This window comes from Oryx dammah, unplaced genomic scaffold, assembly GCF_014754425.2.
Source record: "Oryx dammah isolate SB20612 unplaced genomic scaffold, SCBI_Odam_1.1 HiC_scaffold_26, whole genome shotgun sequence".
In the NCBI taxonomy this organism is placed as follows: Eukaryota; Metazoa; Chordata; class Mammalia; order Artiodactyla; family Bovidae; genus Oryx; species Oryx dammah.
The window spans coordinates 15,127,241-15,139,359 of record NW_024070210.1 but is presented as its reverse complement, the minus strand read 5'-3'; the positions used below and the strand labels follow the sequence as shown (position 1 = coordinate 15,139,359).

At 51.2% G+C, this 12,119-nt stretch overlaps 1 protein-coding gene across 1 annotated transcript in view; it reads left to right on the top strand.

Annotated features, from left to right (window-relative positions):
- Nucleotides 1-6,688, top strand: part of ESRRB (estrogen related receptor beta) — a 54,397-nt gene extending 47,709 nt beyond the window's left edge. Inside the window, exon 6 of the mRNA XM_040226029.1 lies at nucleotides 2,979-6,688. Coding sequence (XP_040081963.1) covers nucleotides 2,979-3,223 — 245 coding nt within the window. The 3' untranslated portion in view covers nucleotides 3,224-6,688. The remainder of the gene's footprint in view (nucleotides 1-2,978) is intronic.
- Nucleotides 6,689-12,119: the final 5,431 nt, after the last annotated feature.

Sequence of the window (12,119 nt, the reverse complement as noted above, 5' to 3'; positions counted from 1 at the left end):
GCACATGCACACAATATGAAACTCCTAAGGACTGACGGGCTTCCCCGATGTCTCAGTGGTAAAGAATCTGCCTGCAACGCAGGAGATACAGGAGACCTGAGTCAGGAAGATCCCCTGGAGAAAGAAGGGCATGGCAACCCACTCCAGTATTCTTGCCTGGAGAATCTCGTGGACAGGAGAGCCTGGTGGGCTCCAGTCCACAGGGTCACAGAGTCGGACATGACTGAAGCGACTGAGCACCATGCAAAGACTGAGAGAGCCCATCAGGAGCTTCAGCATCAAGCTCTGCCTGAGCACGTGCTTTGTCGTGAGCGACAGAGCGCCGGGAACTTGGACATCTCGGCCCCGTGGTGTTTACCAGGCCATCCTGCAGCTCTCTGCAGATCCAAGAGCTCTAAGTGGGAAAAGAGGAGTTTGTGATGCCCACGACCTTGGCTGAGCCATGGGGTGATCAGGTGCAGGCAGGAAGTGGAGGAAGAGCAGGCCTGTTGAGAGATGAGGCTAGAAGAGCAGTTGGTATTAGACTGAGCTCCGGGACTGAAGGGAGTGGGATGGAATGGGGTTGGTATAGGGAGCCTTGAAGGCCTCCAGGGACATGGCCTGTTCCCAGCAGCGAGGGGGAAGTCATCCAGGCAGATAGTGTGTTAGCTGGAGGAAAGATGGGCTAGGAGATCATTGGAGTGGTCCTGGAGGCAACTGACTGTGAGTGCCTCTGCTCAGGTTACGTGGGCTGGAGCACCTCAGAGGCTATTGCCCCAAAACACGGCCCCTCGGGAGCCAGCTGGCTGTCTTTCACCCCCTCCTGGCCTCTCCAAGGCTCCTTGACAGCAGAAAAAAATTCATAGCCATTGATTTTGTAATTAACAGTTTATCAATGCCATCGATACAGACTCGCTGATAGATTGCAAAGAAATTAATCTTGCAATGTTATTTTATTTCATTTTCAGTCGAAGGCAGCTGCCAATTCTGGCCTCCTTGGGGAGGGTGGGGTGATGGGGAGAGGAAGCTGGCAGGAGGCATGGAGTCTGGAGGGACAGGTCACAGCCTTACAGGGACCATGCTCTGAAATCAGCCAAGAGTGCAGGAATGGAGCCAGGTTTCTCGCCCAACTGCCAAAAGGAAGAGTCCTCACTGCCTTAGCAACAAGGAGCAGAATAGTGGGGGGAATCTCAGGTATGGGGCCAGCCCTGCAAGGGAATCTCCTGCCTTGTGAGTTCTCAAAGTAATGAGAATGACGACATTTATTAGTTGCTTACTAAGTGCCTGATGACGAGCTAGCTCATTTAGCCCTCACCTGTGAGGCGTGCACCCTCATATGCTCCATTTCACAGACAAGGAAACAATCTCAGAGAGCCTAAGTAACTCGGCCAAAGTCACATAGCATCTAAGGCTCCAGGGTCTCATCCACCTCACTCTAATGCTGTTCTCATAAGAGAAAGAGGCAGGACCCGTGGAGGCATGGGCTGAGTGTGGGGGCCACAAGGTCAGAGGGCATCACTGGGGTCAGCCAGTTTGTACAGCTGCCCTCAGCAGTCTGGTAACTAAACAAAAGCAGCATAGAAAGAAAAAAAAAAAAATTAGCAAACAGCACGCAAAGAATTGCCCTGTTCCTTTGAGGAATTTGGGAAACTTGCTCAGCCTTCCTTGGTGACCCACCCCGAGCTTCCAGTTCACTTGACCCACATGCACCCTTACCCTCCCACCTTGGACAGGCCTTGGGTGCTGCACTTCAGAGTGGAGGCTCAATATCTTTAAGGAATGTCAGAAGAAGGCAGGTTATTCTTCCAGAGGCCAGGAAGTGGGCTCCACTTTGCTTTGACTTAAACCCACCTGTAACCCAGCCATCCGCTGGCACCTCCTTGCCCCTCTGAGATTTAGGCAAATTTCATTTGGAATTCATGGCCAGAGTCCAAAGCCCTCCCCAGGATTTTCTAGAACTCCCAATAGTGTCTCCCCTCTTTGTGCCCTACCTGTCCAGCCATGCTATCTCAGTTCCCCCATATGCCCCACCTCAGGGCACTCAGATGCAGAACTCAACCCCTTTACCTGTGTACCTACAACTGTAACAACTATTCTGTAAGGTTAGTGAGTGCACTGAATACTTGAGCTGGTGCCTAGTGGCAGCAGTAACAATAAAGTCATGATGACTATAATGGTGATGATGGCGGTGATATGACTGATCGCATCATATGACTGATAAGCTGATATGATGCTGATAAGATGCTGATGGTGATGGTGGTGGTGGTGATGATGGAGGTGATATGACAGTGGTGATAAACTGATGATCATGATGGTGATAAGTCGATGATGGTGGTGATAAGATGGTGATGGTGGTGGTCATTTATGGTGGTGATTGTGGTTATGGTGGTGGTGATGGTATGGTGGTGGTGGTGGGGATGGTGGTGGTGATATGACAGTGGTGATAAGCTGACGATTGTGATGGTATGAGATGGTGGTGGTGGTGGTGGTGGTGATGGTGATGATGGTACCATAGTTGTGAGAAGTACTGTTTTAAGCCCTTGATGGGTATTAACTCATTTAGCCTCTCAAGGTAGGTCTAGCTATTATGGCCTTTTGCAAATGAGGAACATGAGGTGCAGACAAATGAAACAACTTGCTGAAAGTCATAGAGCTAGCAAGTGAGGGGGCGAGATCACAATTCCCCCACTCTGGCCCCAGAGTCTTCCCAACCGCCCCCCCTGCCTCCCGCCCCCACCTCTGGGGCAAACCCTTCACTGCCGCCTCCTGGTGGTTATCTAAGAAAAGTCCTCCATAGACACAGATCTCTCCTTGGGTGTGAATCCCAGCTCCGTCACTGGCCTCGGAGACTTCAGACCGGCAGCTTAACCTTTCTGAGCCTGGGTTTGTCTCTGTAACGTGAGGGTCTGGAAGGCTCTGAAAGCAGTCATGGGGGCCCCCTACACCCGGGGCTGCGCTCCGCAGTTGTACCGCTGATGCCCACCCCACTATGTCCGCAGATTCCATGTACATCGAGGATTTGGAGGCGGTCCAGAAGCTGCAGGACCTGCTGCACGAGGCGCTGCAGGACTACGAGCTGAGCCAGCGCCACGAGGAGCCGCGGAGGACGGGCAAGTTGCTGCTGACGCTGCCCCTGCTCCGGCAGACGGCCGCCAAGGCGGTGCAGCACTTCTACAGCATCAAACTGCAAGGCAAGGTGCCCATGCACAAACTCTTCCTGGAGATGCTGGAGGCCAAGGTCTGACGGCCCGGCCCACGGACGGACTCCCGCCCAAGGACAGACGGATGGACCGACGCGAACACCTCCACAGCCACCAGCCTCAACATTCAAGTCCTGTATCATGGCCGTGAGCCGTCGCGGCGGAAGGGGCTCCTCGCCTCCTGGCTGTGTGCAGAGTCCCGGGTGCTGGAGGGGCGGGGGGTATGGGGATGGAAAGGCAGGTGCGGGGCTCATCTGTAACTGGCTCTTTTTTTTTTTTCATTTGGTATGTTGGTTTTTTTCCTGTGTCACGGGCAATGCCGAGGCCTGGGCCAGAGCTGACTCCTCCCTGAGGCTGGAGACCACCAAGGAGGAAAGGCAACTTCTCCCCACCTGATCACCAGGAGGCCACACATAACATTTCGTAACCACTTATCCGACATCCCTCCCGCCCCCTCGGCCTCCACCCACGGCCTGGGCGGGCAGTGTTTAGTACCGAGGACTCTGGCATACTCAGGCGGGGGTATACCTTCGGAGGCTTTCCTCTCCCAGAAAGCAGGTACTTTCTTCCAGAGGCCCTGCCTACTCTGAGGTTCTGCCCCCCAGGAGGCCCCACGCCTTCCGCAGTCCAGACGGCTTCCTCCCTCTATCCTTCACCTAGGCTCCCAGGCCAGCCTAGCTCACCATCAAGGGACTGGCATCCAAAGCTCATGGATTTTCCTAGTCACCTCGCCCCCTTGGTGCGCCCCCCACCCGCCTTCCACTGCTGCCCCAGGGTCCCCTTCCTCTCCGCCCCCCCACCCAAACCCACTGCGACTTCCTGCCCGACCTCAGAGCTCACCCCCACTGTGGGTTCCACCAGCCAAGACTTCAGGGCCCACAGGTGGGGACGGTGCTGGCTCAGAGCAGAGCAGGGTCCAAGACACCACGCCCCAGCGGCCCCTCTTCTGCGGGCTTCTCCCGCTCCCTGTGGGCAGTCGGGTAGGTGGGCCTGGGGAACTGAGGGATATGCAGGGACCTGGCCCCTCCGAGGGCACCCTGGGCACTTGATTCTAGGCTGGCAGCTCTAGGAGGACCCAGGTGGGATAGGGAGAGGCCCAGACCAAGCTTTGCTGAGCACAGAAAGGCCCAGAAGCAGAGATGAGCAGGCAAGGGAACTCTGAAGACAGGGGCTCCACAGAGGTCACCAGCCTGCCTGATCAGTGGACACCAGGATGCCCCCTCCCTTGCCTTCCAAAGGGCAGGGTGAACAAGTGCTGCAGGAGGGTTTGCACCTGCCATCCTTGGACTAAGGAGGTATAGCATAGCTTCCCGGGTGCATTTAGATGCCAACTTTCTGGCAGGACACCCCCACCCCCTACCAGTCCATCAGGCTGTTGCATAAGGTACCAACCGCCCCAGTTTGCCCAGGACCCATTTTGGCATTGAGAGTCTATTTGCCAGAAAACCCTCCAGTCCTGGCCGAATGGGAACAGTGGGTCACCCATTTCGGTGACCGGCTATGAAAGTTCATTATATATAACCCACTCGGATTGGAGGAAGGGCAACTTGAACACACCATCTGGGACTCATGGTGTTGACTGAGAGCAGTTTAGAGGACCTCCCATGGCTGAAGGAGTTTCAAACATCCATCCAATCAGCTATCTTCTAAAGCAGGGATCAGAGCAATCCTGCCAGGGACACTTTCCTGGGGAGTCCAACACATTCTACCCCCAACCTCTCGTCACTTTGAGAGGCAGGTAGTTCCCCCCACCCAGCCCCAGGACCAGGAGGCCAGGCATCCTCCTCCACAGCCTCGCACCCTTCCGAGGCAAGCAGCTACTGCTGGTTCCCCCTCTCCACACCCAGACACAGCTCCTTCTGAACTTTTTCTGCCAGGATGTGCTAAGGTCACCCCAGGCATGAGAGCTGGCTAAATCCCATCTGCTGCACTCAGATACCTTCATGGAGAAAATGTCAGGGGTTCCAAGAGACTTCACAGACCAGCGAAGTATGCCCCCTCGCTTCTTTGTCTGTGGAGTCTTCAAGGACAGAGTCACTTGTCCGGCAACACTGGAATGATCCAGGGTGCTGCTAGCCTCCTGTGCAGTCTGATCTGGGTGGACAGATGTGCAGGTGCCTCTAAGGGACCAGGGGTAAAACCCAGGCCTACTTAGCTGTTGGGGGCCATTCATTGACATCTGACCTGGAGAGATGGGGGTCTGCTCTGAGGATGACTCCCTTAGCCTCTCGCTATGTCGTGTGCTCAAGGAGGCGGGGAACAGAGGGTCACATCTCATCACCTCCGTTCTGTGTAGAGTCACTGCTCAAGCGTGAAGACCTGAGCTGTGAGCCACTGCAGGGGCTAGTTCACAACTGGTTTTCACTGTCCATCTTTTCTAGAAAAAGCACCTCTGATTAACAGTGCAACAAGTGGTTTTGGGGCAGTGGTTGTTGCATATACAGGGCAGCTTTGCCTTGCCAGAGTGCATGCATCTGCCAGTGTGCCAGCGTTAGAGCCCCTTTATAGCAGAGGGGGGGCATGGTCCTGATGGCTTGGTGCCACTGAGGTGGCTGCTGCTTTTACATTAAAAAACTCTGATGGCAACAGGAAATGTACCAGGAACGATGAGAAGTCTGTTCAGTGGGGAAGGCCCTGGTGCGTACTAGATGGATCCATTGGCATTCAGAGAAGTTTACTGGCCAACTTCTTAGTTGGGAGCCTAGCCAGCTTTTGGGACCTCCCTGGGAAGTGGGGAGGAGGTTGGGGGGGTGACTTAGTGGAGGACGTGAAGCGAGGAGAGTTTAGGACACCCCATGCCCCCTAAACAGAACAAAACTGAAGTTTTCCCCCCAAATCCACTGTTCTTGGAAAATCTGTAAAGAGGACATAGCCCTTCTCAGTTGTACTCTCATGATACAGGCCATTGAAATGAACCAAGAAATAAAATGAAAAAAAAAAAAAAATCCAACCACGGAGAAGGTGGTATTGGCTGGGTTTTGTTTGGTGCCCGTGTCCCCACACTTTCTCGAGATTCTAGACTAGCTTTGGCACATGTGAACCTAGATAAGGGCTCACAGTTTTGGTTCAGAGGAAGCTTCAGTGATTCCCCAGGGCACAAGTTAAGAACCGAGTAGGAAGACCAGAGCAGGATGATGGGTGGGAGGCCGTGGCAGGGCCTTAGAGGAGCCGGAGTCTGCACCTGGGTCAGGGGCTACCCTTCCCTCCAGACTCCCCCCAGGCCCTCGAAGACAAAAGGCGGAGGGGGTTGTGGTGAGGGGACAGAGGCCCGTGCCCACGGAAGAGCACCAAAGAAAAGCACTATGTGGAGATTGTTTTATTTTCTAATAAGGATAATGTGGCTGGAATGGCTTCTTAAGATGTATATATTTTTTAAAATGACGGTCCCTCATTGCATCACCCCCCTGTACGTACTCCCACCTCTGTATGTGTTCTCCCGAATGCCCTAGGAGTCTTCCCATCCTGGTCCCTTGTATCTGGAATCTAATAAATAAGGAACAGCCTATCAAGAGAGTCTCTTAACACATTATCTTGGTTGGCGGGCTGTCCCCTGGACAGCACTGCCCGCAGGTCTCAGGCTGATGTTAGGAGAGGCCATCGGGAGAACCAACTTGGCCTCAGGGTTCTCTGGGGGTTCAAATGGGCATTAAAATGTGTTCAGTGGCAGTATTCAGGGATTTAAATTAAGTGGTCTGAAAATCCCGTCTACTTCTTTTCGGGCTTTGAAACAATAAGAGTGAGGCCCTTTATTATTTTCATTAGTGTCAGAAAAATGGAGCACCGGATATCTGTGAACCAGAAACAATGCATTGCCTCAGCTCTTTGAAGGGCGTCTGTGTGTGTATGCATATGACGCCGAAGGCAGAACGCCCTCCTGTTGTACCAGTGCACACTCAGGTCCTGTGCAAGGCAGAAGGAAGGGCCTGAAAGAAATCAAGAGGACTATATCAGGGTGCTTTTTGTTGCGAGTAAAAACACCCCATCTTATATGGGCTCACTGGACCCATTGCATTGGATAGATGTGAAATCTATAAATGGAGGCAGGCATCAGGTAGGGTTTGATCCAGAGGTTCACAAAGTCAGTAGAACGCTGGCTCTATGCTTTCGATTCTCTCAGTTCTGCCCTCTTCTGTCTGTATGCTTTGTCTTCACACTAGCCTCTTTAATAGTAACAAGAAGACTGCCAACTTTTTATTTTGCATCATAGGTAGAGAGGAAAAGTCTTCCTACAACCATGGAAAATATCGGCTTCATTCTGAATCCCAGTGAATTTTGTGCCTGTCCTCACTGTGACCACCTTGGGGTGGGGCCAGTCGCAGACAGAAATCTAGCAGCCTCACAAAAAGAATTGGTTTGAAAGTCTAGGAGGCAACCAACCACCTATGATACCCACAGAACCCACACACCTAGACAGCTCAAGGTCTGATCAACTTTCAGTGAGCAGTCAAGTTCCCTGAAGCTCTTGGAAGAGAAAAGACACATGGCACAGGTCTTGAGCATGAAATGAGTTAAGTATTCATGGAAGTGAAAGTACCTGATGTGGATTATTTTAGATAAATTCTCAATTCACCTACATCTGGTACATGTATACATGTATGTATACCCACGCCCCTCCCACGCACAGCTGGTATTCATGCTACTACCTTAAGAAAAAACAGTTAAGAAAAACACTCAGCCATAGCATTATATAATGTAATAAAAATAGAAAATTTTATTGGATTATATTTTAGGATTTTCTGTACTTCAATTTGCCTAGATAATTGTGATCAGACTAGCTAATAACTCATTTTTTTCATCCGTTTCTTTATCTCTCTTCATTTGTCATCCTAAATATCCCCGCTTTGTGTTAGCAAAGGATTTGGAGCATCAAAGGGGAAAAAAAAAAAAACATAACTGAGGGTCATTCACTCATTCAACAAATATTTACTGAGGGTCTGTCCTGTGCCAGACACTTTTCTGGGCAAAGAGACCACCTTAGTAAAGAGAAAAGGCACAATCTCTATCTTCATAGTGCACACAGTCTAGTGGGAGGAAGAGAGACGATGAACACACACAAAAAACCAGATTCTAAGTTAGTTAGGATGTGAAAAATTCCATGAGGGAAAAAAGACAGCCTCTGGAGGGGAGGGGTGGATGGAACAAGAAAAGGAAGTGGTGATATCATTTTAAAAGGAGTGGTCAGGGCAGACTCACTGAGAATGTTTCAATGAACAGTAAGTTGAAAGGTGAGGGTCACGTGGGCATCTGTAGAAAGAACTCTCCAAGTAGAGGGACCAGCACGTACGAAGGCCCTGAGGCAGGAGTATGCCTGGAATGCTCAGTGAACATCGAGAAAACGAGTGTGGTGGAAGGAATGGGAGAGGCATGGTGGAAGGAGTACAAACCGCTAGGGGGCTTGGGGCCACAGGAGGTATAGCTTTCACTTTAAGTGGAAGATTTTGATTCAAGAAGAGCTGTGATCTCATCTCAACGGGACCCTTTGGCTGATGTGCTGATGACAGGTCAGAGAAGGACAAGAATGGAAGCAGGAAGACCAATTAGGAGACCACAGGTGGGGTGACCGTAGCTTAGACCAGGACAGGGGAAGACCAGGGGCTAAGAAGTGCTTGGGTCTTGGGTCCGTTTTGAAGCCACCAGAATTTGGTGATAATGTGGTATATGGAGTGTGGGGGGGGGAAGGGCGGACATATGTGATTTCAGAGATTCTAGCCCCAACAACTAGAAACATAGCGTCGTCATCCAATAAGGTGAGAATACTCAGAGAAGGCAACTCTGGGGGCTGGCTGGGAGAATTAACTGTTACTTTGAGAGGCCATTGAAGATCCAGGAGAGACATCAAGAAGGTGCCAGGTGTGGTGTTGGCTAAATAGGGAAGAAAGAATGCACCTCCCTAGAGAGCAGATGTTAGCACTGACCCTCTTCACCAGCCGTGAACTCTCTTTCATCTAGCCAACAGCCGCCTTCACTCTGCTGCTGCTGCTAAGTCACTTCAGTCGTGTCCGACTCTGTGCGACCCCATAGACAGAAGCCTATCAGGCTCCCCCGTCCCTGGGATTCTCCAGGCAAGAACACTGGAGTGGGTTGCCATTTCCTTCTCCAATGCATGAAAGTGAAAATTGAAAGGGAAGTCGCTCAGTCATTTCTGACTCTTAGCAACTCCATGGACTGGAGCCCACCAGGCTCCTCCGTCCATGGGATTTTCCAGGCAAAAGTATTGGAGTGGGGTGCCATTGCCTTCTCGGCCTTCACTCTCTACCTAACCTCAAAGGCAGTAGAGTAGAATTCATGTTAGAAACACAGATTTGGGGGACCAGAAGGGACTTAGTAGTTACCATTTTATATCCCTACTTGACAGTTGTGAGAAATAAGCCTAAATTATAATCTCAACCTTGAATCTCAAAAACTGTGGGGCGATGGACTGCTTGACTTGATTTAGACTAGAAGTTCACAAATGGGGCCAATTTTGCCCCCAAGGGTATACCTGGCAATATCTGGAGACATCTTTTTGTAGCCACATCGGAGGCGCTACTGGTATCTCGGGTGCAAGCCAGGGATGCTGCTGGGCATCACAGGTTGCACAGGCCAGCCCCACAGCAAAGGACAATCTGACCCCAAATGTCAAGAGTCCTTGGGTTGAGAAACCCTGGTTTATATATATTCTGGGCATTATCAAGAAAAGAATAACCCTAGGGTTGCAGGGAACAGAATTTGGAGGTGTCAACTATCATTCCCAAACTCTTCCTGCCCCAAGATGCCACCTCTTCCTTACCTGGTCTTGCTCTGAACCCGACAGGTCTGTCCAGGGCAAGCATCCCACACTCTTTGTGAACCGTTCCTACTCAGACTCAACCTAGAGATGTGAGGAGAGAGGGCTTCAGTTCTGCAGTCTCTGCAGTCAGGCTGATCTGGTTGCCGTTTACATGCAAACATTTTTGGGGGAAGAAAGATAGCACCTATGGCTTCACATCTGGAAACAGTGGGTAGCCTTTGTAGTACAGCACGTGCTCCCTGTTTGAGGATGAAGAACAAGAACGTAGATGCCTCCACCTCCTTTTCCTCTTGGCCCCAAGTGACCCTCCTCATGACTGCCCTTACATATTTGGCACTGTTTGTGGGCTTTCTCTTATCGTTTCCTTCCCTGGCCTGGGATGGGCTGGGAACCTGGGGTGGGCTGGGAACCTGGGGTATAGCCATTCAAAGTCCCATGTCTTATGGTTTGGAAGCCAAGTCTTCTCTACAAGAGGAAGGGTTAAGAGTCTTTAAAGACCTTTTTCCAACTTATTTTTCCCAGGAAGTTCTGCAACCATTTCCCTGCTTCTCAGCCCCAGTCCTTAGCTCATCAGTGCAAAGATCCCATTGGCAGCTGTCACAAGCCAAAGCCAGGGCACTGTGGCTCTCACTCAGCTACTGAAGAGTCTCTCCCCACCTCCCCTATGGAGAAGATGGACCAGAAAGGCCTCCCATCCCCTCCTCGCACAGACGCACATGACAAGCCCTACAGTCAAGTTTGGAGCAAGGCTGAGCCAGGGTCTGACATGAAGGAGAGAAGATTCCAGAGCAACACATGGGCCACACGGACCACACTGGGCCCCATTCTCAAGACCCCTTAAATTACAGGTTCCAGATAAAGCCACAATACCACATTCAATGCCTGTTCTTGGGTCACTTCCAAAGAAACAACAGTCCAGCAACCACAAATAATTTAAAAAGTGACATTACTCTTACCCTTGGCATACCCTTACTACCAGCAGCGAGATGTTTAATGATCAACACACAGCAAAACTTCATCAGAAAGCTCTTTTTTCATCTCTCTCTCTCTCCTAGGCAGCACCTGTGCACTCTGTCCCCACCCAGCTCCCCCAACTCAACCTTCAGGGTGCCCCTTCTCACCTGCCCCGTCCCTGATTCAGCTCTTTGTTACCTAGATCAGCTCAGCCTCTCCAGTTTTTTTTCCACTTTCCTGCACAAGCTAAAGAGGGCCTAGAAGCTGATCCAACAAGCAAAGTCTCTTTCTGAGCAGAGGGCATGGGCGGAGTGCAGTGGAGGAAGACTGAAACGTCACCTCATCGTATACTTCATTTTGCCTCGGATGCAAATTCACTTCACCCCCAAAGAACAGATGCTACCTGGAATCCCAGAGAGCTGACCCCTTAAGCTGCCCTGAGGTTCCACTGTGCACTCTGTGGTTCCACAGACCCAGGAAGTGCCCTTCCAAGAACCCACCTCCATACTCAAAAGCCAGTGACTGTTTTAGGGGAACCACCCAGAGGCAAATCTTTTCTGATCCAGGATGTACCATCTTTTCTTAGTGGGGCCTGACAAATTCTAGTGACTTTGGCCCCCTCTCTTTACTCATTCATCACCTGGCACAGGACTAGATTTGGGGGCATGGTGGGGACCCCTGGTTTAGCAGAGAAGATAGACATCGAACTAGTGGTTTATAAGGGCATCTTATCCAGGAGACTTTCAGCAACATATGAGCACATGTAACAGGGGAACCAACCTGGTCTTTGGGGGAGCAGGGTTTGTATAAGTAACCATCCTTCAGGAGCTGGTAGAGGCTGAGACCTATAGGAGAGGAGGAGCCAGGTGACGTTGGGGAGAGCATTTCCGGGAGAGAGACATACACAGAGAGGGGTTGATATGCTCTGGGCTTGCCCAAGAAACTGGAAGAAGATCATTTGATTGGTTGGTTTAGTCGCTAAGTCATGTCCAACTCTTGAGACCCCATGGACTGTAACCTGCAAGGCTCTTCTGCCCATGGGATTCTCCAGGCAAGAATACTGGAGTGGGTTGCCATTTTCTTCTCCAGGGAATCTTCCCAACCCAGGAATCGAACCCGAGTCTCCCACCTTTCAGGCAGATTCTTTACTCACTGAGCTATGAGGGATTGATTGGTTAGTTGGTGGCAAAGGGGCAGAAGAGAGAAGGCTGGAAATC